The sequence below is a fragment of the Canis lupus genome, chromosome 8 (genome assembly GCF_048164855.1).
Source record: "Canis lupus baileyi chromosome 8, mCanLup2.hap1, whole genome shotgun sequence".
NCBI classification, from domain to species: Eukaryota; Metazoa; Chordata; class Mammalia; order Carnivora; family Canidae; genus Canis; species Canis lupus.
In genome coordinates this window covers 62,729,389-62,754,518 of record NC_132845.1, presented here as the reverse complement: position 1 = coordinate 62,754,518, position 25,130 = coordinate 62,729,389, and the positions used below count along the sequence as shown (strand labels likewise).

Sequence of the window (25,130 nt, the reverse complement as noted above, 5' to 3'; positions counted from 1 at the left end):
TTTCTGCCTGGGCATGTTTGGTTTCTTTACTGGTTATCTGTCTTCAGGCTTGTGAAGTAAGAGCGTAGGCTTGTCTTCAGAATTTCTGAAGGCTTAGAGGGGGGCCGACCTTGGTGAGCCCTGAGTGACTGGCAGTCAGTGGCGTTTAATAAATGGTGAGTGAGTCATGAGGGTGTTGGGACTGCTTTGTTTTTGTGCCTTTGTGTCTATGGTGGTTGTGACTTAGGATGGGGCCTCTTCTGGCTTGCTTGGATGGCTGACGAGGCCCCTGTGTTATTCATGCTGTCATGGTCCAGGGGGAATCAGAAGACAAGTGTAGCAGACTTCCTGACAACTGCCATTCTTTAGCTCCAGCCCCATCCTCGCCCAGGGGAACAGCTCCTGCCTGTCCCTGGCTCCCTGGTGAGGTTTCAAATGGGAGTTTGATTGGCCTTGCCTGCTGGTGGAAGTGGGTGTGTGCAGCGAGGTGTGGACAGAGTAGCATCCCTGACTGGATGGCTCCCTCCACCAGGCCCCGCTGCTGCAGCTCCAGGTAGATGTAGATGGGTGGGGGGGTACTGCTGGGGACCCCAGTCTGCACACAGTCCTGTTCCCTTCGTCTCTGCGTGCTCACATCAGGCTGTGCTTGCAGCACTGTGGGAAATGGAGAAGGAGAAGTGCTTTCCCCAAGGAGCTTAGCCTGACTCCTCAGGGGCTGTCCCCTGTGCGTACTCGCCCCTGGCAGCATGCCTGTGGTTCTGTACTTCTTGCTTGGCACTCAGAGTGCTTTGGAGGGCTTTTCTCCAGCTTTGTAGATATGGCTTTTCTACTTTTGTACCTTTTTTAAAATTGATTTTAAAAAGTCTAAAGCCAGATAGCAAAAGGATTTAGACAAATTAGGCTATGCTGGGTTCCCAGGGGATTATGTTGGAGCGAGAGGAGGCATCTCCGTGTCCAGTTACTGCAGACTTGGAGAGGCTTTACTGAAGTCCTCCTGGGTGTGTGGGAAGACCTGCCCTCCCTTGTCTGTGCCTAGGCCCCCCATCCCCAGGCAAGGGGGTAGGGGCCGCACTGCAGAGGTTGTGTGGAGAGGATGTTGGGGAGGGACTGCAGCAGAAGCAGCAGAGCTGGAGACCTCCTCTAGGGTAGCCTGGAATGTTTCCCCATCAACCCCCATGGCCTTCAGGGGCCCAGTGTGTTGGGCAGGCTGTTGGAAGTGGTGGGGAGGTATTTGGGCAGCATTAGGTCTGTGCTTCCTCACCCAATAGCCTCAGATGTCAGCTTTGTGGCCATGAGGAGTGATTACCCGGGTTAAGTGCACAAAGCTTTGAGCTCTGATGTCCTTCCTTATGGGTAGTGTCATTTGTGTCCAAAGCTAGAGGGCTCCTGTCCTCTTGAGGGCAGAATGAGTGTCTCTCAGTTTGAATTGCCTGTGTCCAGGGTCCGGCGGTGGCCACACCCTAGTGCTCACTCATGGGTGACTGGGAACACGGGCTCTGATTTTGCCAACACAAGCCGGGGGCTGAGGTTTGGAGGGTGGCTGGCCTTGATGAGTACTGAGTGCAAGCACATGTGCCCATGAAGCAGAGCCACAGTAAGAGGAGAGGTCCACAGTCTTAGAGGCCAAGTGGAATTATCCTTTAAATAACAGATGCCAGTCAGTACAGGGCTGTTTGTGTGGCTGCCGGTGGTCCAGGTGATCTTGTTTTGCTCCAGGGTTTCTTCTGTGATGTTCACACTGTCATCCGGTGCAAAGCCCAGACCTCCCTGTCATCGGTGGTGCTGTTTGCCTTTGATCGTCTCAGGGACAGAGTGCTGAGGCATGCCCTGGCGCCTCTGCACCATACACACTGTGGCTCTGGTGTGGTGTGTGGGCTTTAGGCCCTGGGGGTCTTGGGGATGGTGTCTGGGCCAGTTCGGCAGACACTTTCTCAGACCTACTGTGTGCTGGGCCCCAGCAATACACGGGCTTTGGCTGTTGCCAGATGGGCTCTTGTCTAATAGAAGCTGTGCCCTAGCAGGTGGGAGTCCTGAGGATAGGGAGGAAGCAGGGGAGGGGGGAGAAAGGTACCCCAGGTATAGGGAGAGATGAGCACTAGTGTGGGTAGGTGCTGGGGTGTTGACTGGAGGTGGGCATCGCTGGCCACCTCCTAGGATTTGGTGTTGCTGTATCTGTGTCTGCATGTGGCAGAGGTAGACTGGGGCATTGCTCTGGATCCCTTGATCTTCCCTCACTTGACTTGCCTTGGGTATGCCCTAAGCTGGTGGGTGGCGGTGAGCAGGCATGGAGACCCTTGGCCTGGAGCTAGGCCCTGGTCAGCATTCCTCTTGTCCTTATATCTTCATGAGGATTTAGTTTCATGGAGGCCATGGTGGATTTGTGTCTGGTGGCCTAGGAGTGTCTTCTGTGTCCTCATTGTAGTGTCCAGTATGTGGCCTAAAGAGACTTGGAACTCTGTATTAAAGTACTTTTGTACTTGTGAGTGTGTCATATGTATCCTGTATTGGGTTCCTCTCATGGCCCAGGTATGTCTGTGCCAGGTCCCTCTTGAGGCCCAGGCGTGTCTTCATACAGAATGTGTCATCACAGGAACTGGGGGTGCTGGTGGCTGGGGAGTGGGGTGGTGGTGGTGGTGGTGGGTGGAAGAGTGGCCTGGGTCCACCCTCTTGGGTCGTGCTTATTCTGATTCACCAGGCCTTAGTCTGTAGAGGGGAGACAAAGGATTGCTTTTCAGGGTACCATGTCAGTGGCAGCCAAGAAGGCTGTGTTCATCCCTCTCTTCTTGGCTGCTGAGACATTCACAAGTGAAACAGTCCCAGGCAGGAAGGATGGGTGCCCCCCGCCCCCACTGCCCTGCACGGCTTGGAGGACTGTAAGAGGGGCAGTAGGGGCTGTCCGCTTGCAGACTGAGTGTGGCATCCTCCGTGTGGGTGGCACCTTGGAATACCTGTTCTGTGTCTTGGAATTAGAGGCTGTTTAAGGGCAGGAGCCTGGTTTTCTTGCCCTGCCAGGTGGCCTGTTGCTCATTGGCTGTGTGTGGGCCCAGTGGGCAGGTGGGATAGCAAGTGTCTGCACTAATCAAAGCATCACACGATGGCAGGAGGAGGAACCTATGTGGCAGAGAGATATCTCTCTTGTGGAACACCAATGGCTTGCGGCCTGGGAGATGTACCCGTAGTTTGTGTCTAGTGTTCCTGACATTCTGTTGAAGACCACTTGCTCCAGACCGTGGCTGCTCTGCTGGCCCAGGAGGGCCTTCACATGTTGTGCTTCACATGTTGTGCTTTTGGATCCTCTGGCATGTCTGGCTTTTGGATGGCCAGGTCTTGCTAGTATAGGTCTCTGGCTTGAGAGAAGGCCAGTTGCTCAAGCAGCGATTTGATTTGGGGCAGTCGTGGCCCTTACCTGCAGGGAGCCAGGCTGGCCGGCAGAAGGGTAGAGTAGGAGACGGCAAGGTACATGTTAGAAGGGCTGCCTCGATGGGTCTCCGGGCCCTGCTGCTCTGGGGCTGACCAGGTGCCCATGGGGTGCATGTGCAGAAGATCCTGGCTGACTCCCTGCTCCTCTTCCTGCTCTTCTTCCACTGGGCTCAGAGTGGGATGTGTGGTAGGTGCCAGGTCAACACCTCTACCCACTGGCTCTCCTTTGTAGAAACTGCCTGGAGAGATGTCATTCCTCTGTCATTTGAACACGAATGTGGGTCAGTCTGAGTAGGAAGGGGTCCCTGTGTGGAAATGAACATCTACCCAAGTGTGTGGAGGGAGCGAGTGCAGAGGGTAAAGAGTGGAAAGACACCTGTGCAATGAAGCCAAGGGTGAGATGTGCACGGAATTGCCGCCCTAGGCCCTGCCTCCCTTGTCCTATGGCTATGGAGGCCCCCGGAAGTCCATGGAAAGGGGGAATTAGGTGTCTACAGGATAGGAACCACCCAGTGGCTGAGTGCTGCTCACAGCACTCGTTTCTCCTCCCAGCCTGGTGACTGGAGTGACAGTGCAAGCCTGTAAATGGGCTTGGGGTCCAAGATGGTGGTCTGACTTAAGTCAGTGGCAAGGTTGGCTGCCAGCCAACCTTCTATGAATAGTGTTTTGCTGGAGAGGTATGCAAATCAAGTTGGAATGGAAGAGAGAAAGCGATTAAAGTTTTAAAAAATTGTTTAAGAGCAGACGAACCTAAGTCCCCAAGCCCCCAGCACAGGGTTGCCTGAAGTTGGTGTTGAGGGCTTGGTTGGGGAGGGACTGGACACTCCCTCCAGGGAGCTGTGGTCTTGTACCCATCCTCAAGTCAGTGTCCTGGGACCCAAGTCTTAGGTACAGTTGTTTTGAGGTAAAATTTATGGTATGAGATAGGTGTAAAACGAATTGAGTCAGGGATGGACAGCAGATGGCAGATGAGAAGAAACAAGGGTGGCTGGACCTTGGTGTGCTTGGGAGCTGGTTGTGTTATAGCAGTTACTCTGCACACGTCTGGAATGTTCTCTAATGAAAGTTTTGAGAAGTTACCATCTTCCTTTTGTTCTCCTGTTTCTCCTCAGTCTCCTCTGGATGCCAGGGGTCCAGGCTCTAGGTCTCCAGCCCACCAAGAGAGGGCCCAGCACATGGCGTGGTGCAAGTGACTGCCTCCGTCCTGGAAGCGGCCAGCTGCCTTCCAGGAGGTGGACATGTGAAAGGCTGCTGTGTTCAAGTTGGGAACTGGAACCAAGACCACGTTGGGGAGGTGGAGTGGGGTGCTGCTGGCTTTGCTCCAGCAGATGCGTTCAGGTCGCACTGGCAGAGAAGCCCATGCTGCTTTGGGGCAGGAGAGCTGGCTGTGTCCTTCCCACACCCTCTGGTCTGCTGTGTAACAGGTGTCATACCTGGAGAGGAGGGGGCATCAGGTTAATGCCACTTGACAGTGGCTAATTTCTCACATGTATTTACACACTGCTCTTCCTTTTCATTTCTGAAGGTCATTGTTTTGAGCTTCCTCTGCTGCCATGAGTGGGGTCTTTACTTGGGGGCACATCTGTTCATGGTAGTGGGCAACAACCTGGTGGGGATGCCAAGCAGCTCTGGGCACAAGTGCCGGTGCCTCAAGGAATTGGGAAGAGTGGACTTGGTGTTTTCTGTGGCCTTTGGGAAACCGTTGAGGAACAACTGGTGTCATTTCAGATCACAAGGGACTGGAGACCCTTGTATGAACAAGCAGTGTGTTCATAGCTCAGTGTTCAGAAGACATGAGAGGTCAATGGGGAGAATTCTCCTCTTGCTCTGCCAGCCATTGACTTCTCTTTGTATAGGCTGCTGGCACTGCTGGCTTTGGTACATTTTCTCACAAGTGCTCGATACAGGTGTAGCTCCTGTGCCTGCTAGTGCCTGTGTCCTTGAACCCCAGCTACACTACGTTGGACGCCTTGGTGTGCAGCTCTCTAAGAGCCCAGTGTCTTGCCTGATGATTCCTTGTACGGAGGTTGCACAGTTGGGACAGTGCAGGAGTCCGACCTCTTGACAGAGTTGGAGGTTCCCCAAGGCCTCCCTCAGTCAGGTTCAGTGATGGCTGGAAGGGCTGCGGGACTCTGGGAAGCTGTGCCTCACAGTTGGGGTTCATGACAGAAGCATGCCATCTTGTAGGATTGAGAGCAGCAAGCAGATGGGTCACTGGGCCAGGTGCCTTATCTCCACCCATAATCCTTGAGTCCTTCCACCCTGGAGGAAATGAACTGGTTCCAGACTGCTTGCTTTAATGACTTTCATTAACTCGATGTAATGAGGCCTATACTCAGGAAGTCTGTTTTTATTGGCCAATAATCCCATCTGCTTTATCAATCTCAACCTAGGGAAGGACCACCGAAGCTTTTGTTGGAAACTGTTCTCCTGGGTTGTGTCACTCTGTTAGTTGGTGGTGGGGCTCTGAGGCCACTGGTTGTCTTTGCCAAGGATCTCCAGTGTCCCTCCCATTACACTCGTCTTGGGGAGCGCAGGGACAGAATGAATGGTGGGTTTGTTTGTGTACCAGGTATAGATACCCTAGCACATGCTCCTCGCCTTGTGGGAGGTATACGTTCTTCAAAGCATCACACAGATAGCACGAAGGGGCAACTGACCCTGGGACAGTGGTTCCTGAACTTGGGGAGTCTTCAGGAGGCCCTGGCCCAAGGGAGGAGTGCTGTGGGAGGTGGCAGGCCAGGCTTGGGGTGAAATCTGAAGGGGACGGTGAGTGTGGGGCACAAGACAGAGGCTGAGGGCTGCTGAGCAGGCCGAGTGATGGGGAGGACAGCCTGCCATGACAGGTCGGCTTTGCATGTGGCTCCAATTTGGAGCAAGAGTGCCACAGGGACAGAGCAAAGGCTGGGAGACATCCTAGGCATACAAAATAGGAGGTTACCTGGTCTAGGTAGGGGAGCTGGGAGGGTGCAGGCAGATGGGGCAGAGGCGGGGATAGGTTTTGGCTCTTAGGAAGGGAGAGCTGTGGACTCTGGTTTGGGTATGTGCTTTTGAAGCAGAAATATCACAGAAATAGCCAGAGAGAATTGTCACTTGTGCACAGGTCTGAATTTGAGGGCTTACTCTGGGTCCCTTTTCTATGACCATTACTAGACCTAGACAAGCCCGCTGAGGCAGCAGATGCCTGGGAATGCAGCCTCCAGGCATGGGGACCAGGGCATCTCCCTGGTGGGAAAGCTGCACAGCAGAGGCTGCTTATAGGCTTGTCTGGGTCTCAGCTTCCTGTCTACAGGGATGGCACCCAGGCATTGACTGGCAAAGTGATTGGCTTGTGGTACCTGGCAGTGCTTGTCCCTCTGTATCCTGCTGGGGGGACCGTGTCTGTGGAGTTGGCATACCTTGGCATACACTGGACCCTGAACATCCCGGGAGATGGGACATCAACTTTCTTTAGGTCTGCTTGTGTTCAATCTGGATGGGAACTTTGCCTGTTCTGCCACCAACCTATGTCTTTGCAAGTTAACGATGCCAGAAGGGTTGAGGTGGGTCATACTGAGTTAGTGGGCCCACGTATGGGAATATGGCTATGGCGGTGATATTGGTAAAGCCTTGGACTGCAAACATGGGAGAGGAGGTGATGGGACCCTGGTGGGGTTGTGTGCTTCTAGCAAATACCTGGGATTCACTGCTGTCCTGCGGTCACATTGCAAGCACTGACCTTGACTCTTGGCATGCAGCTCCCACGGCTCTGTCTTAGGTGAGGGGGATGTCCTGGGGATTGGTGTGTACATGCTTGTGCTTGTCTTTGAGCCCTGAGGCAGCCTGGCCAGCTTTGGCAGCAGGATGGGTGGCAGGGGCTTCTGAGGGACACATCTATCCCTTAAGGATGTGTAGGATTATCTGATGAGGATCTTCTCTTTGCCTCTTCCCTTCCTCCATGAGAGAGTGGAGGACCTCTGGGCCCAAGAAGACATGGCTGGAAGCCTGTGGAATACGAGCTGGGCCAAGTAGACCCACCCTGTGAGTGGAAAGCCTGCTGCTGACCTTCAGGGCCCTGAAGCCAACAGGTTTGCAGACTTGCCTTTTCTGTGAGGCTCTGGGGGCCTGACCTAACTGAATAACAGACAAAACAAATTCATTGCTCTTTAGGCTTTGTCCTTAATAATCTGGGAGCTGTGCTTAGCAGAGTGTCTGAGTGGCTTGGGTAGTTCCTGGTTTAATCAGAGCTAGGTGATAGTAGAGGTTAGTGTTTGCTGCTGGCTCTGAGGGGGTCAGGGAGCCAGTCCTTCCTAAATGTTTACTGTCTTCCCTGGCATCTGGTAAGACAGGGATTGATGTACTGGTTTAACTGGGGACCCGAGCCATCCCATTAGGCAGAGATGGGGGAGGAGGAGTGGGCAGACCCCTGCCGGGTCTCAGGATGGGAGTCCGACAGCAAGGTCTCATGCTGCTTCTTAGAGATTTTCCCTCCTTTCCATTGCCTACACGTGGACATTTCCTGAGCAGTTATGGTATGTCTGGTGCTAGAGTGGTAGGTGTCTTGAGTCCTCCTAGGTATGGGCAAGCTGGTGCGCTGGTGCATCAGGCATGGCTCCTGGGAGAGGCTGGAACTTGTTCTGGGCAGGGGGGCAAGGGGAGGGGGCAGAGGGCAGGGGAAGCAGCTTGTACAAACTCACCCCAGCCACAGGGATCTGGTGAACTCAGATGTCCCTCATTCCCAGTACTTCTGGCCAGCGTGTGGGGTGTGGCAGAGGCCCATGAGGTGGCAGGGATCAGTTCTTGGAGGTGTTTCTGGTCATGCCATGGAGGTTGGACTTAGGCCTGCAGTGGTAAGGGGAATATCCTCTGTGTGGGAGGAAGCACTTCTTTTCCATGGCCACTCCACGGCCTCTCCTCACCTGAATTCTGAGACATGGCCTTGGTACTTGGCTAGACCGTGCCTGGTAGGCCTCCATGTGGCAGGGTAGCCCACTACAGGTGTCCAAGCTCTGTGGCATGGGGCAAGGTGCCCCTTCAAGTGCAGGGGGACAGTCGCCTGTGAGCAGGGGGTCAAGCAGTGGTGGTCGAGTTGTGCAAGCATTTCGAGAGTTGAGGTGTCAGCAGGTCCTCTGCCTGTGTCTCGAGTTCCAGGCCGGGTCCCTTCTAATCTGGCCGCTGTTTCCTCTGTGGGTGAGTGCCTATTCCCTGCTCACTCCTGCTGACCCCAGATGATGATCTGTTGATAGAACTGAGATTTTGGGAAAAGTCAATCACATGTTCATTCTTTGCACATTTGTTGGAGGCTCTGTTGTTTGGCAGACATCAGCTGGCTTTGGGGATAGAGTCACACAAGCTGGCCTCTTGCCCTCATGGTACGAGGACAGACAGTTTTTGTTTTTTTTTTTAAGGTTTTATTTATTTATTCATGAGAGACACATAGAGAGAGAGGTGCAGAGACACAGGCAGAGGGAGGAGCAGGCTCCATGCAGGGAGCCCGATGCGGGACTTGAACCTGGGACTCCAGGATCATGCCCTGGGCTGAAGGCAGGCGCTAAACCGCTGAGCCACCCAGGGATCCCGAGGACAGACAGTTTTAAACAGAATGAAAGGAGAGCCTCTTAGGCTCAGGAAGGAAAACTTGCCACAGCAGCATTTTGCAGGAGTATGTGACTTAGTTGGGGGTCAAACCTTGGTTGTCTCTTTGCTGGATTTGAATAATGTTGGTGGGCAGAAGGCCAGATGTTTTCTGTGGTCTGGAATTGAGGGCTGACAAGCGGTTGCAGAGCTTGTTTATGTTAAGACAGTCCCTGTTCTGAAGAGGGGCTTACCTTGCTGACAGGATGGCTGTTTGAGCTGGGGCCGCCCTGGGGGGGCTGCTCAGGCCAGCTCATGCTTGCGTCTCGCTCACTTTCCTCCCAGCTCTGGATGAGGCGGGCCAACTGGGCAGAGGAAGCACCAGAGCTTCTGGGGGGCTCACTGGCAAGGTCACAGAGCAAATTTGTGCCACCCTCGTTGGATTGCTTGGCTAGTTGCAGTGCTTGGTGGGCAGTGCCCTCCATCACCTCCATCCATCTGGCTGGCCGCATGGTGCCATGCAGCTGGATCCTGCGTCTTTGTGAGTTGAGCAGCCTGCTGCTGGCATTTCAGGCTTCTGTTGGGGCGCTGCCCATCCACTTAGCCCGAGGAGCACTCGGCACATATGCAGGCATGCAGCCTGTCAGCTGATAGCAGCTGTTTGAGGCCTGAAGGCTCCCAGCCGAACTTTGGCAAGGAAGGTCTGCCCGCCTGCTGAAAGGCTGACCTCCCTGCCTTTGCTCAGGACCAAGCACCTTCTGGCAGGTGCTGGGATTTGCTTTTCAGATGGGGGAGGCTCTGTGAGGTAGAGGAAGACAGTAATTACTTGGGAAAGGAAGATTTAACTTTTGGGGCAGCAATAGGACACTCTCTTGTTCTCAGAGGTGGCTCAGTTAGAAGATTAGCAATTAATTTTACGTGCAAACTGCCCTCGGCTCTGTAGAACCAAACCATCCTCCCACAGCAAAGGAGGGGGGCGGTGGCAGGGTTGCTTCTCGGTTGGATTTTTCAGAGCACTGCTGTCTGTCAGCTCATGAACTGGCAGGAGTCGTTCGTGAGTCTGTGGGGAGGACAGTCAGACACACACAGCTCTGTTTTCCCGGAAGAGCTCTGCCTTTTGTTCTCTGGCTCTGCCTTTCCTATGGGGCCTGAGTTTGCTGCCCTTAGGTCTCAGGAGCTCATTGCCTTTTCCTAGAATTGCTGTCACACTCTGGCTTGGAGCCGGTCTGGTGTAGCATCTGGGTCTCAGAGTTGGCACCTTTGACCCAAAACTCATTCTTTCTGGGCCCTTACAGAAAGGTTTGGGTTTAGTGAGTTGAGAGGAATCACTAGGAGCTATTTCTGATGTTTCTGTTAGTTGGGGCATCTTTCATTGTTTATTAGAGCTCAGCTGCAGTGTCCCGAGTGTCCCAGAAGGGGCCATTGCTCAGCTTGATTCTCTGGGGACAAAGCCTTCTTTTCTTGAAGTTTAGTTGACACAACATGACACTAGTTTCTGGCGTGCAGCATAGTGACTGCACACGACTGTATCATGCCCTGTTTGCCACAACCTAGCTACCCTCTGACCTCGTGCAGTGCCGTGATGGCCCCACTGACTGTGTTCCCAGTGCTGTGCCCGTCATCCCTGCACCTCATTCACTCCATCACTGGAAGCCGCTGCCTCCGGCTCCCCTCCACCCACTTTGCCCATCTCCCAACTGAGACAGAGACTTTCCATGATAGAAAATGTACTTTCTGGGGTGCCTGGGTGGCTTAGTCAGTGAAGCATCTGCCTTCAGCTCAGGTCATGATCTCGAGGTCCTGGGATGGAGCCCCGTTTGAGGCCCCCTGTTCAGCCGGGAGTCTGCTCCTCCCTCTCACTCTGCCCCTCCACCCAGCTCATGCATGCAATCCCTCCCCCACCCCCCAATCAATCAGTCAATCAATCAATCTAAAAAAAAAAAAAAAAAAACCCAAACAAAACTTTCTCCTGTTTGGCTCATTTGCCAGTTTAGTTTTCTGAGTTTTTCTTGACTGAACAGTCGGTGCCCGTGAAGGGATGGATTAGGACAGAGGCTGTGAGTTTTTGTAGTAAAGGGCTAGTTAGTAATTATTTGGGGCTTTATGGCCCATCGAGCCTGAGCTACAAGTCCTTACCTCTGCAGCATAGCACGGGGTGACCAGCATAGGGCAATGTGGCTTGGGACGTGGGATTTTTGTGCTAATGCTAGGATGATCCAGGACAATAGCAGAACTGTGGGCTATCCTGTGAGAAAGCTGCCTGGGACAGGATGTAAATGAGGGGTATGGCTGTGTTCCAGGAAAACTTTGTTTTATTAAAATAGATGGTGGGCTGATACCGCCTGGAGGCTGTAGTAATGTGCCCACCCCTGCTTCAGGCTGTAGGGCTGGCCAGCCAACTCAGCCTTTCTCCCTCCTTCCCCTAAGACCTCTACTCACAGTGGATCAGGGTAATTTCTTTCCTCTAATTTTCTGCTCTGGGAGAATCTGGTCTCGGGATGTGAGTTTGTTTGGAGGGAGGTAGTGGGAGTCAACCAAGCACGGGATTGAGGTGCTGCCATCGAGGTTAGGTACTGCTCTGGAGTACACATGTTGTAGGGAGGCCATATCAGGTGTTGGAGGGCCTAGGCCGAGCAGTGCTTGTGTCTGTCTTGCTTTTTCTCTGGTGACTTAAAGTGGTCAGGAATAGGCATTGTGGCCATACCTGTTCCATTCAACAGATATTTGCCGAGTGATCACGGCGTACAGAGATTGAGGTATGCGAGGTCCCTGCTCCACCACCGAGCAGAGCACTGTCACGTTACAGGGTGCTGAGAGAGAAGGGTTTGAGGGCCAGGGCAGGAGGCTTCATCTGATCAGGGAGGGGAAGCCCTCCTGCAGGGAAGGTCGTAGACCACCAGAGCTGGGCTGGATGCTGTGTCTCAGCCTCCCCTTGGGTGCTGTTAGTCTCCGCCTGAACCCCTGGAGTCTCCAGGGCTCTCTTTCCCAGCACCTCGTCTCCCTGGCTACCCCATCCTCCTGCTCTGGGATAGGCTGCTGCCCCCTCCTCAGGAAACATGAGCCATGTATCTGTACAGCAAGGAGTTGCTTTTGTTTCCATCAGAAACATGAACCTCGGTTTGGAGTGCTTCCATTTACTGACAACCCTTGCCAAATTAATTTTATTTAATTATCTCCCGGGGCTAAGCTTGAATACATTTTGTGTTAAATTCACATTTTTTCCCCTTTTCTAAACGAAATGGACTTAATATCCTTGTTAAAATCTGATTAAAACTAAAATTGAGTTTTTTGAAGTCTGATTATCCCATGAAATGGAATTTTTAAACGTAATTATGGATGGATTTGCATATACTTTTCAGCACCATTGAAAAGAAAGTTGGAATCATTTATTAATGACATCTTTTCTGTCATTTCCTTGGGGCATGACGCTCGTGCAGGAGTGAGGTAGGTGAGGGAGAAAATCTCCCCTTCTCTCCACTCTTTCTCAGAATCTGTTGTAAACTTTCTTCCTCAGAGAACCTGTTCCCAAGGAATCTGAGCATCATCTGCTTTCCGCTCTGCCCTATGCTACTCTGCCTGTGTGGGTGGTTGATGGCCTGTCGGGTGCATGCGCACCCCTGCATTGCCTCCCAGACCTCAGAGCTCTTACCAAGAGTGGAAGAGGATGGGGTGGGAGGGACTGCAGCCTCTGGCTGCCTCCCCTTTCAGCCCCAAATACAGATTTACAGTTGATGGGCTACCCCCGTCCTAACTCTGGTTTACATGCATACTATGAGAAAACAAACCAAACATACTTCATAACCACCAGGGAGAAAAAAAAAAAACAAGGGATTTTCAGAGGCTACCTCCTCATTCTTTGAGAAACACCGCTGTTTCAGAAAGGATTGTTTCCTGTGAGGGACCTGGATCAGTAGCACCTGCTCTGACTTCCATGTGATAGCATAGATAGCAGATCCCCAACCTGCCTTCAGGGGCTCTGCGTGTAAGGGCCAGTGTCCCCGACTCTCCCCACAGGATGGCCCTTTGCTCTGTGTTCTGTATATGTGCACAGCACTCCAGGGAGCTGATGCCACAGTGGGCACCTGGCCTTGGAGCAGCCCTCTGCCCTTAGCCAGGGTGAGGCAGTGTGCCCATGCTGCCTGGCAGGAATCGGCTCTGCTCATGGTTGCTCTGTGAAGGTCTATGGCCTGTGTTGGGAGGCACTCCACATGTTCACAAGAAGCTAGGAATAGGAGTCTTTCTGTAAAATTGCCAGATTTTCAAAGTGCTGCTTGGGATTCGTTAGCTGGGTCAGTAGCCTGGGTGCCACATGCCTCCCTCCCTTGAAGCCATGTTGTGGCCATGATCACCTCTGGGCCTCGTATGTGCACTTTTCTCTTGGGAGTGCCCATGAGTTTGACCTGTTCATCTGAGGGCCGGTGAAACAGCAGGACATCCTGATTGTTGGCAGAGCTTAGAGGAGGGCCCATGCTGGACCTAACTCCCCGGTCCAAGCTTTTTTTTTTCCTCTTTGTCTTTTTTGGCTTTAGCTCCTAGAGGGAGAACTTGTATGCATTTTATAGATAGCTGTAGGAGGAGTAGAGCCCAGGGGCTTTGGGGTGGGTCTTGGTGGGGGATAGCAGTTCAAGGGTTTCTGTAGGGGACTGCAGTGCAGCCTGATAAGTACCAGTGAGGATCAGTTTGTTGGGCTCTTTTGAACTTGACCTCTTGGAAACCACTTCAGGCCATCCTGGAGAGAGAGACCGTGGGGGAGCTGGACCTCTAGGCCTATTGGTGGATTGCAGCCTGCCCATGATGAAGCTGCCACCTTTGCTGCACTGAGGTCCCCACCTGTGAGATGGAGCTCAGAGCACCTCCTGCCTGGGTTCTGGAGGAGATTAGAGATGACAGATGCATACTGGTCACTGATTGCCCTGGAACTTAGCAGCTTGAACAAGAGCATTTCTCACCTCAAGTCCCTGTGGATCACGAATCTGGACTGGCTTTGTGGGGTGCTGTGGTTTCCGGCCTCTCCTAAGGTGGTGGTTATCTCAAGGCTGCACTGAGGCCGCTTGGCTTCCTTGCTCTCATGTGTGCAGGCAGTGCTCACTTTCCTGCCACCCGGGCCTCTCCGCAAAGCATAGTATGGCAGGGCAGCTGGCCTCTCTGGCCTCTCTGGTAGAACCAGCCAGAGGGCAAGGGTGGCAGCACTAGCAAGATGGAAGCCATTCTCTGTGACCTGGTCACAGAGGGGCCGTCCATCACTTTGCTCTGTTTCTTCCTGTGAATTGAGTCTATCCTGGAGGAGGGAGGTATGCAGAGCATGGATTCTGGGATGTGGCTTCATGGGGAGCCAAGGTGGCATCTCTGAACACCATCTGTTTATGTGATACGCAAAATTAGAAACAAAAAGGAATTATTCCAGGGGTTAAAAAGAACAACTTTAGGGGCAGTTGGGTGGCTCAGTCAGTGAAGCATCTGCCTTTGGCTCAGGTCTTGATCCCAGGGTCCTGGGATCACACCTGTGTTGGACTCCAAGCTCAGTGGGGAGTCTGCTTCTCTCTCTCCCTCTGCTCCTCCCCACTACTCCTGCTCTCTCTTACTCTCTCTGAAATAAAGAAATAACATCTTTAAGAACTTTAGTTGTGACAGCACAGAAAAATTAACATGTTTATAGAGATAAATTTTGCAAATCTTTTAACCCAAAATTCTGAATTACAGTGTTCAATGTGTTAATTCTGAAGTTTGGAAAATGAGTTTTTTTGTGATTTGTGACTCACTTTTTTGTGCTGTATTCCCCAAAGAAAGTTCTACAGACGCCATAGCATCTGGAGCAACGTTGGTGTAACACAAACTCCTTCCCCTGCCCCTGGCCCTTTGCCCTTCCTTCCAGAAACCATCACTGCCAACCGCAGGGTACACAGCCATATATACACCTGCCTTTGCAGATAAAAATGCTTTTACAGAAATTTTAACACAATTGCCATTTTTTAAAAAGTGAGTTCATTCAAGTAGGATTTGCGTAAAAAGCCGTGTATGATCGTGTGACATTTGACAAATGTGTAACAGTCCTGCCAGCGCCCCAGAGTCAGAGTGCAGATGTCTCCCTGCCCTGACGTTCCCTGATGGACAAGGCTGTGGGTTCTGTACCTCTCCTCTGGCCCTGGTCTCCGTGAGCAGTGCTGCCTCCTCTGGAATGACATGTCAGCAGAGACAGACGGCCCTGGGGCTCTGGTGTTGTCACTGTGCTTATTCTTACAGGACCGTGGGGACTACACACACAGTTTCTCCAGTAGATACGGGGCTGTTCCCATGAGTCTGTTCCTGAGCAAGCTGCCCTTCTCTTCCCTCCTCCTCCTCCTGCCCTTCCTCTCCTTCCTTTCCCCCCTCCTCTGCCCTATGCCCTCCCTACTCTCCCCCCATATTCTCCCCATCTTCTCCTCTTCTCTGCCCCCATTCTCCTCCTTCTCTCCCCTCCCCTCTGCCTCCATGCCCCCTCCTCCCCCTCCTCTGTCCCCATGTCCCTCCTCTCCCTCTCCCCTCCTCTTTCCCTTCCACCCCTCCTTTCCTCTCCTCCCTCTGCCTGCATATCTTTCCTCCCCTTCCTCCCCATCCCCTCTTCTCTCCCTTTTACCCCTTCTTTCTTCTGCCCTCTCCTCTGTCCCCCTTGTCCCTCCTCCTTCCCCTCCTCCACACCTCCTTTCCTCTCCCCGCTCCTCTGCCCCCATGCCCCTCGTCCCCCTCCTCTCTCCCTTCATCCCTCCTTTCCTCTCTCCTCTCCTCTGTCCCCCTTGTCCCTTCTCTCCCCCTCTGCTCCTCTTCTCTCCTCCTTCCTTTTCCTCTCCCCTATCCTTCCTTTTACCTCTCACTCTTCTCCCCTCCCTGTCCTTCCCCCCTTCTCTCCCTCTGCCCCTCTTCTCCCCATCCCCTTCCCCTCCTCTTCCCTCTCTCTCCTCCCCCTTCTTCCCCCTTCTTCTCCTGCTCCTCTGCTCCTCCCTCCCTTCTTTTCCTTCCTTCTCTTCCCTCCTTTTTACTCTCAAGTGGTTATTATATTCACTTGAAGTCACAGTAAGGGCCACTTTCTCAATTTACTTTTTATCTATAGCTGTTTTTTTCATCCCCATTCTTGTTTAATTTGATTTTTTTGAATGTATGGAACACAAGTATGTTTTAGACTTTTAAAACTACACAGAGGCAAATCCAAACAAATGTTTTCCATCCTGTCCCCATTCTGTTTGAATCTTCCCTTCCCTTAGAGGTAACGTGTTTTATTTAGTTTTCCTGGTGTATCCTTCCTGTGTTACTGTTCGTAATGAATAGGAATATGTATATCTTCTTTTCTTCTATCACATAAAAGATAGGGTGCTGTATATACTCTTTGACACTTTGTTTTACGTAATGATATCTCTTGAAGGTCACTGCGTGATCAATTTATATCAGTATTCATCCTTCTATTTGTAGTGACCTAATACTCCTTTGTCTCTGGGCATCATCCAGTGAGTCTTCTGTTCTTAGATATTTAGGTAGTTTCTGATAAATTTCTATGCTGTAGTGAGTAGCTTTGTGTATGTGCACTTCTATATTGTTGGTGGTATTTCTTTGGGGTAAACTATTAGATTGGGATTGCTGGGGGAAAGAATGTGTATATCATATATGTGGTATACAGTTGCATTCTTGATTTTTTTATATTCTAAATTTGTAGGATTTTGTGATTAAGATTCTATATACTTTACAATTAATGTAATCATATACGTTTGTTATGTGTACGTATGCTTCTGTTAGCTATTGTGCAGGCCTCAGCTGGGGCCGCAGGAGTGTATATCCTGCCACCTGGGTGTGCAAGCACCTGTTTCCCTACAGCCAGGGGGAACATAATTTAACAGTGTTTTCAGAGAGTTGTGGGTATTCTTTGGTACAATTCCCAGACAAGTTATAGTTTTTCATCTTTTTTTTTTTTATTGTGGTAAAATACACATAACATAAAATGTACCGTTTTAACCATTTTAAAGCCTACAGTTCTCTGGCATTCACATTGTTGTGCAGCCATCACCACTGTCTCCAGGACTTCCTCAACTTCCCAAACCCAGAACTCTGTCCCCATCAAACCCTTACCCTTCTTTCCCTCCCCCCGTTCATGGCACCACCGTCTCCTCTCTGTCCCCATGGCTTGGACAACTCTGGGGACCTTGGACAAGTGAAATAATCATATAGTGTTTGTCCTTTGGACACTGGCACTGGCTTATTTTACTGAGCCTACTGTCTTTGTGATTCACCCCTGTGGTAGCAGGTGCCAGAATCTCCTTCCTTTTTAAGGCTAAAGAAGAATGCATTGTTTGTAGACCGCAACTTGTTTGTTCCTCTGACAATGGACACTTGGGTTCTCCTTCTACCTTTTGGCTGTTGTGAATAATGCTGCTTTGAACATGGGCGTATACATGCCTCTTGCAGACTCCACTGTCAGTTCTTTGGGTCTATACGCAGCAGTGGGATTGCTGGATCCCATGGTAATTCTCTGTTTACTTTTTTTTTGACAGATCACCATAGTGTGTCCCTCAGTTTCTGCCCCATTTTATATTCCCACCAGCAGAGCACAGAGTTCCAATTTTCTACTTTCTTGCTAACACCTAGTATTTGTTTGTTTTTACTTATTTCACTTTTTTGTTAGTTTTTTTGTTTGTTTGTTTTGATAGTAAGCACCCTAATGGTGGTGAAGTGGCATCTCATTGTGGTTTTGATCTCCAAGTTCCTACTGCTCAGTGATGGTGAGTGTCTTTTCATGTACTTCTTGGCTGTTTGAGTGTCTCTGAGGACATATTTGTTCAGTCCTTTGTCATTTCTTAGGTTATTTGTTTTCTTTTTTTAATATTTTATTTATTCATGAAAGACACACACAGAGAGAGAGGGACAGAGACACAGGCAGAGAGACAAGCAGGCTCCATGCAGGGAGCCCGACATGGGACTCAATCCTGGGTCTCCAGGATCACACCCTGGGCTGAAGGCGGCGGTAAACCGCTGAGCCACCCGGGCTGCCCAGATTTGTTTTCTTGATGTTGAGTTGTGAGGATTCTTTATGTATCTAGGTGCTAGACCTTATCAGGTAATGTGATCTGCAGGTACTTTCTCCCATCTGCTCTCCTGCTAGAGTCCTACGTACAGAAGTGTTGAATTTTAGCTGAGTCCAACTTCTCTGTTTCCCTTTGTTGCCTGTGCTTTGATGTCATCCCCAAGAAGTCATCACCAAGGCCAGGGTCTACAAGCTATCCCTCCTGTGTTTCCCTCTAAGTCTTATAGTTTTAGCTTCTACATGTAGGCCTTTGATCCATTTTGATTTATTTTTGTATATGATCTTAAGTAAGGGTCCAGAATCCTTCCTTTCATGTAGATGTCCAGTGTCCCCACACCATTTCTTGGAAAGACTGTCTTTCCCCACTGAATGGTCTTGGGAGTTGTGCTGAGAATCATTTGACCCATACGTGCAAGGGTTTATTTCTGGGCTCCCTGTTCTATTCCACAAAGGTGCACAGTGTGTGTGTCTGTTTTTTATGCCAGTGCCACTTTGTTTTGATTTTTGTGGCTTTGTAATAAGCTGTCAAATGGGAAAGTGTGGACCTTCCCACTGTGATCTCCCCCACACCCCAATATTGTTTTGGCTATTCTGGGTCCCTTGAGATTTCATAAGAGTTTTAGGATTGACTTCTGTTTTTGCAAAAAACATTATGGGAATTTTGACAGGGACTACACTGAATTTATAGATTACTTTGGTTCGTATTGTCATCTTAGCAATGTGAGTTCTTCTGCAGTGATGCTATGTCAGTGGCCTGCCATATTGTGGAACCTGAAGCCCCATCAGTGACTTTTCAACCTGTTGTTCTGTGCAAACTTCTGCACTAAAACTCATTGATTTGTCTTGTTCTTTGAGTGGACATGTTATCCACACATGGTTATGGAACACCATACATTTTGGTCATTTGAAAAATATTGGTTCACAGAGTCATGCAGATCTTTTAAACCTTACCATGGTTATTATGTGTTATAAAAAAAAATCACCAACAGATGCTGAAAAGTCTTTTAAAAAAGGGATTTATAAAGCTTATAGTGGCAGATAATAAATTTTTAAAAGTCCCAATTTGCACCTGGAAGCTTTAGATTATCACTGGCAGCAAGCGCTCTGGGCGGTTTTCTATGAGGTGAGAAGTGTGTTTTACCCACTGGTGAGACCTGTGCCGGACACCTGGCGTGAGTGGCTGCTGTCAGCTGTTGTCTCTGGTAAAGTCATCTCCACCAAAGTGCCCTTTTCACGACAGCCACCCTAGCACAGTCTGTGGGGGTTGACCCTCAAAACATTACAGGGGCTAGGGGTGCTGATGTTCCCCCCTCCCCCAGTAAAAAATCCGCACGTAATTTTGACTCTTCAAAAACTTAACTGTTGACTGCCTTACTGATAACATAGTTGATGACCATGTTTTATATGTTAAATATATTGTATGCTGTATTCTTGCGATAAAGTGAGCTGGAAAAAAGAAAATGTTATTAAGAAAATCATAAAGAGGAGGAAGTTCACATATAGCATTTTACTGTAGGTATTGAAAATAATGTGCATTTGAGGGGACCCAAGCAGCTCATCCTGTGCTGCTCATGGGGCGACTGTATACGTCTTGCCAATATTTTTGCCTAGTCCATGGCTTGGTTTTCATTTAATTGTTAGAATATAATTCATGTTCCATAAAATTGACTAGATTAAGGAGTTTAATTCAGTGCTGTGCAGGATATTATCAAGATCGTGCAACCGTAGCCCCTGATTGCAGAACATTTTCATGACACTCAGAAGGAATCCTGTATCTCTTCGTAGCCACATCCCATTCTCTTTTCCCTGGCCTCTGCACCCACAAGTCTGCTTTCTCTCAGTATGGATTTGCCTGCTCCAGATAGTTCATGTGAATGGAGTCAGACCACATGGTGCGTTTGTGTCTGGTTTCTTCCACTTGGCATCATCTTTGTGAAGTTTGTCTGTGTTGGAGCACGACTCTGTTCTTGATGACTTTTTATGAGTAAATGGTACCCTGTTGGATGGATGTACCACATTTTGTTTGTCCATTCATCAGTTGATAGATGTTTGGGTGGTTGCCAGTTTGGGCTGTTGTGAATAGCAGTGTTCTGAGCATTCTTGTACAGATTTTTTAAAAATTTATTTATTTATGATAGTCACAGAGATAGAGAGAGAGAGAGGCAGAGACACAGGCAGAGGGAGAAGCAGGCTCCATGCACCAGGAGTCCGATGTGGGATTCGATCCCGGGTCTCCAGGATCGCGCCCTGGGCCAAAGGCAGGCGCCAAACCGCTGTGCCACCCAGGGATCCCTCTTGTACAGATTTTTATGTGGATGTGTGTCTTTAGTCATCTTTGGTAAATACCTAGGATGGAGTTGCTGGGTCATAGGGCATTTCTTTATTTCACTTTGTTTGGAACTGCCAGATTGTCGTGCACAGTGGCTATAGCATTTCCCATTCCCACTGGTTGTGCGTGGGGGTTTCAGCTTCTTCAGTTCCTACCCAGCATTGTACCTGCCTCTTTGTGACTGTAGCTGTCTTTGGGGGTGTGGAGCGTGAGCTTACTGATGTCCATTTGTATCTCCTGTGGCTAAGCTGAGCACACTTCAGTGTTGCGCATAACAAAGGTGCATATGTGGCAGGAGTAGTTCAGAAGAGTCACGGAAGACATAAACAGCAAAATACACAGTAGCCAGCAGCAACCTCTCGGTGGTATAGGGACTGAGGTGCTTAGAATTGCTGCATGATAGCATTTGAAGTGTCCTGTTCTGGGGCACCTGAGGGGCTCAGTCAGTGAAGCGTCTGCCTTTAGCTCAGGTCATGATCTCAGGGTCCTGGAATGGAGTCCCACGTCTGCTCCCTGCTCAGCGGGGAGTCTTCTGCTCCCTCTGCCTCTGCTTCTCCTCCTGCTCATGCTCTGCTTCCCTTGCTTGTGCTCTCACACTTTCTTTCTCTCTCAAATAAATAAATCAAATCTGTAAAAAAAAGAAAAAGAGAAAAGAAAGAAAGAAATGTCCCATTCTCACAATTATAAGACACGCAAAGAAATCGTAACTCAAACACAGGGAAAACCAGCAATAAAACTAGAGAATATTAACATACCAGAAATGATAGAAAAGGACCAAATAGAAATTCTGTAGTTGGAAAGTACCGTAGCTGAAGGGAAAATGCCTTAGATGAGCCCGGCCATGGATCAGAGCAGTTGGAAGGGAGGGTCTGTGCAGGAAGACAGGTCCTTTGTGGCCACCTGCCCAGAGGAAGGAGAGCAGAGAGAGGACAGCTTGCACCTCTGCTGCATAGTGGCCCTCTCAATGCTGCAAGGATTGGGCACAGAAGGCACATGCATGGGAGGGGATGTGGACCTAACTGTGCAGGAGGTGTGGTTTGTATACAGGAAATGCTAACAGACAGGCAGACACAAGTGTGGCTCTCAGGCCCAGGGTTGAATTGGGCAGGTGCAGACCCAGGGGTGGTGTCCCAGACATTGGGGTGTCCCCTCATGCTGGCTCTGAACAGTCTTCTGGAGATGGTCATCCTGAGGTGTAGTCTTGTCTGCTCTCTCATCACCTTCCCATTGTTGGTACTGCATGGACAAGCTCCTGTCCTTGTCACTCACTCTCTTGACAGCCTCGTCAGGCCTTTCTTATTTGGAAATAGTAGCAGTTGGTCACAGCTGTGATGTCTCTGATGTCTTAGTGTACACTTGGGGGTGCTTTTTGATTTTGATGAAATCTAATTTATTGTTTTCTTTTTTTTCCTTTATGGTGAGTGATTTTGTGCTTTAAAGAGTGTCCTGCCGCTTTGTGCCTGAAAATTAATTTTCCTGTGTTTTCTTCTAGAAGCTTTCTGTTTAATCATTTATGTGTGGCTGTGTGATCTGTCTTGTGTGTGGCCTGAGGCTAGAGCCAAGGTTCTGTGTTTTAACCCAGACTTTGACCAAGTTGAACACTGGGTTTGAACAAGTCATTCTTTCCCCTCACTGTTACTGTGAATAGATAAAGGTGGTGTGCATGCGTTAGTCTGTGTCCAGGACCCGTTCTTGATCACTGGGGGTCTGTGTAAGTCTGGAAGGGGAGTAGTGCAGATCTCCCACATTTGTCTGTCTGTCTTTATTTTCTCTCTTTCTCTCTCTCTCTCTCTCTCTCTCTCTCTCTCATTCATTCATTCATTCATTCTAGTGCACTCCCATGCCCAGTGTGGAGCCCATTGTCGTGCCTGAACTCATGACCCCTGAGATCAGGATCTGAGCTGAGATCAAGAGTTGGAGGCTCATTCAACTGTGCCACCCAGGCGACCTTGTTTCCTTTCTTAAGATTGTTGGCTGTTAAAGTTTTTCTTGCTTTTCAGTGTACATTTTAGAAGTAGATCATCAGCATCTGCTCAAAACCCTGTTGTGACTTTTTTTTTTAATTGAGTTTGTGTGAGTTTATGGATCATTTGAAAAGAATTGACATCTAACAACATTGATCCTTCCGGTTCATGGTGTATCTCTCCATTCATTTCATTTTTTGTAGCAGTGTTTTGTAATTTTAAACAGAGGGATCTTGTAGGTTGTATTTATTCATCTGGAGGTGTCAAGTATTAATTAATGGAGGAACCAGTAAGGTCTCAAAACTGGTCCAAAGGAGAATTTCAAGTACCATCTATTTATTTTCAATGGGGGATCTCATTACAGCAAATTTGGAAAACAAATTTGAGTTCATCTTGTCCCAGTGCTTATTCAAGAGGAGCAGATAGGTGCTGGGAGCTGGGCGGTGGAGGTTAACAGTGCTGTGAGCATGCTGGTCTGTGTCCCCTGCTCTCAAGGTGCACACAGTTCCTGTTGCTGTTTTTGTGTTTTGAAGCTGCAGTGATGGTAAACAGGGATTACTTTGCACAAGGAAGGCAGCCCTAGGAAACTGTTAGTGTCCACAGGGTAGTAAGCCGTGTGTTCACAGGATAGAAGGCATATTTCTGTGGGTGGTATTTGCGTTATTGTTTTCTTCCACATAGCAGTGTGTACCGTAGCTCAAAGATGATAGGAGTGAGAATGAGCCTTGAGGGATAGGGAGACCGCATACCAAGTTCCCTTTTTCCCTTTTCTCATTGAAGATTTTCACTTTGCCTCCTTCTTTGCAATGATAGCAGTCTCAAAGAAAGCTGATTATTTTAGGCTGGTGTCAGTAGCTACGTTCAACCTGATAGTTGATGTGGGTTATACTCAGAGTATTAGTATAACACAGAGGCCCTTCTCTCTGGCTTTGTGAAGCCCTAGGGCCATGTGCTTATAACCAGGCACAAAGTTAAGTTCTGCAGAAACTTAGATAAGAAATATCAGATTGGACGTTTACAGGCTATTTGCTCTCTGTAGGTTGGGAACCCGAGCCTAGTATATTCCTCCACTAGGTTTCACCTGCCCTACCTATTAATTTGAGTGGACTCCTCTCTTCTCAAGGTCCCCCAGATATCCTTCATCTCCTGGCATTCTTGAGAGTGGCATTACAACCTGTAAGCCAGGGACTGAGGTGTGTTCCCGGTGCTTGTTGGCATTGCCTGTCAAGGTACAGTCGTCCTTTGACCCTTACGAGTGGTTTACCACCCTTGTCATCTGAGCTTTGTTCTAAGATAGAGATGCTGTAGGCAGGGCATTGGTGGTTTGGTGGTCCAGTTCTGGGCTCTTAAAAAAGCAGAGAGGTTCTTGTAGAACCTACACAAATATCCCTATTGCCATGAAAAGTAAGAAGACTCAGTAAGAATTTCTGAATTCTGGGAGGTCAGGAGGGTCAGATACCATTTGCAAATTTCATTTCTGATCAAAGCCATGTTCACTAAATTGCTGTAGGTTAGAGAGGTTATGAAGGGAGTATCATCCTTAAGTACTGAGAAAGTAGAACTTTGAACCAACATCTGCAAATAATCTCGATTAAATGTCCCTCTTTAGTTCATTAGTTCTGTGTAATTAATTCTTACCCTGTGACATTTGGGGCTAGCTGAAGTCTGAAATCATTTGCTCTTGACTGAAAATGAGGAAATCCTGACTCAGTTTACTGATGTATCTGAAGGTGTCACTTCAGAGGCCTGTACCCTTTGTGCCCTCAGGAGCCAAGAATTGGCTCAGTACTTCTCCGTGAGCTGGAGACTGTCCTTCTCTGGGGGAGACACGAGCTCTGACCTGGGGTGCGCAGACAGCTTCCAGGCATGTCTCAGAGGGAGACAGACTGCCCGCGGAGGACAGGTTTCATGGCTCTGTCTTACTTACTGCTGGTAATTCTCAAATGTGAAACATCTGATGCAGTTATTATAAGTAAGAATAATGTAGCAGAGGAGGACATTGGATTGTTTCTGTGGCAGAGATGGAAAGGCAGTGTTAAAAAATGAGACGAGATCTCTGTAAGGATAACGATTAATCCTATTTGCAGAGAAGTCAGTGGGTATTAACAGCTGACTCATCAAAATGAGTGAACATGATTGTTACAGAGAGAAAACCCCCTTGAGGTGTAACAAATAATAATTCTGAGACAGAATATTCTGGGAATGTACCAAAGACCACACAGTGAAGAGATTTTGTAAGCCTGGAATGGAGCTCTGCTGTCTTTATTTTTGTGAAACTCCATGGGCAAGCCTGGGAGCCATGGGCCTGGAAGGTGCTGGACTTGTGGAGAAGAGGCACTGCTGTGGCTCCTGAGCAGCTCCCATCACAGCTGACTGTGGGGCACTTAGCGCTGCCTCGTCACTGCCCAGCACGAGGCACAGTGTCTGTGGGACTCTGACACCGAGGACTCGGCATACTTCAAAGGGGATTTGTGATGAGTGTTTCTCCTGAGGGGAGAACTTTATGGGACACGGGGGCACTGACAGATCTCCTCAGGCTTCCATGGAAGCACATGGTTTCCAGAGTCCTTCTCCATAACATTGGACTTAATACAGATTCACAATGAAGAATTCTGGGCAGCTCTTCTCTTCTGGTTTGACAATTCTTGCCAGAAAACTCACCGAACAGTTATTTCCAGGGTGTTTCTTTCTGTGAGGAGGCCTTACATACCTTTGGACAAATGGAATCCTCAATATTTTTATAGTTTGGTGCTATTTTGAGTAAAACTTTTAAAGATTTCACTTTCTAGTATTTGCTGCTAGTTAGTATGTAAGAGACATAATATACTTTTTTTGTACATTG

The 25,130-nt window shown here is 49.4% G+C and overlaps 1 protein-coding gene across 5 annotated transcripts in view; it reads left to right on the top strand.

Annotated features, from left to right (window-relative positions):
- MAD1L1 (mitotic arrest deficient 1 like 1) overlaps positions 1 to 25,130 on the top strand; it is a 353,832-nt gene that overhangs the window by 22,551 nt on the left and 306,151 nt on the right. For 3 of the 5 annotated variants that reach the window (XM_072836726.1, XM_072836727.1, XM_072836725.1), the window contains one exon: positions 4,512 to 4,631. The exons of the other annotated variants lie outside the window; for them this stretch is intronic. In XM_072836726.1, coding sequence (XP_072692827.1) covers positions 4,512 to 4,631 — 120 coding nt within the window. The remainder of the gene's footprint in view (positions 1 to 4,511; positions 4,632 to 25,130) is intronic. 5 annotated transcript variants of the gene reach the window in all.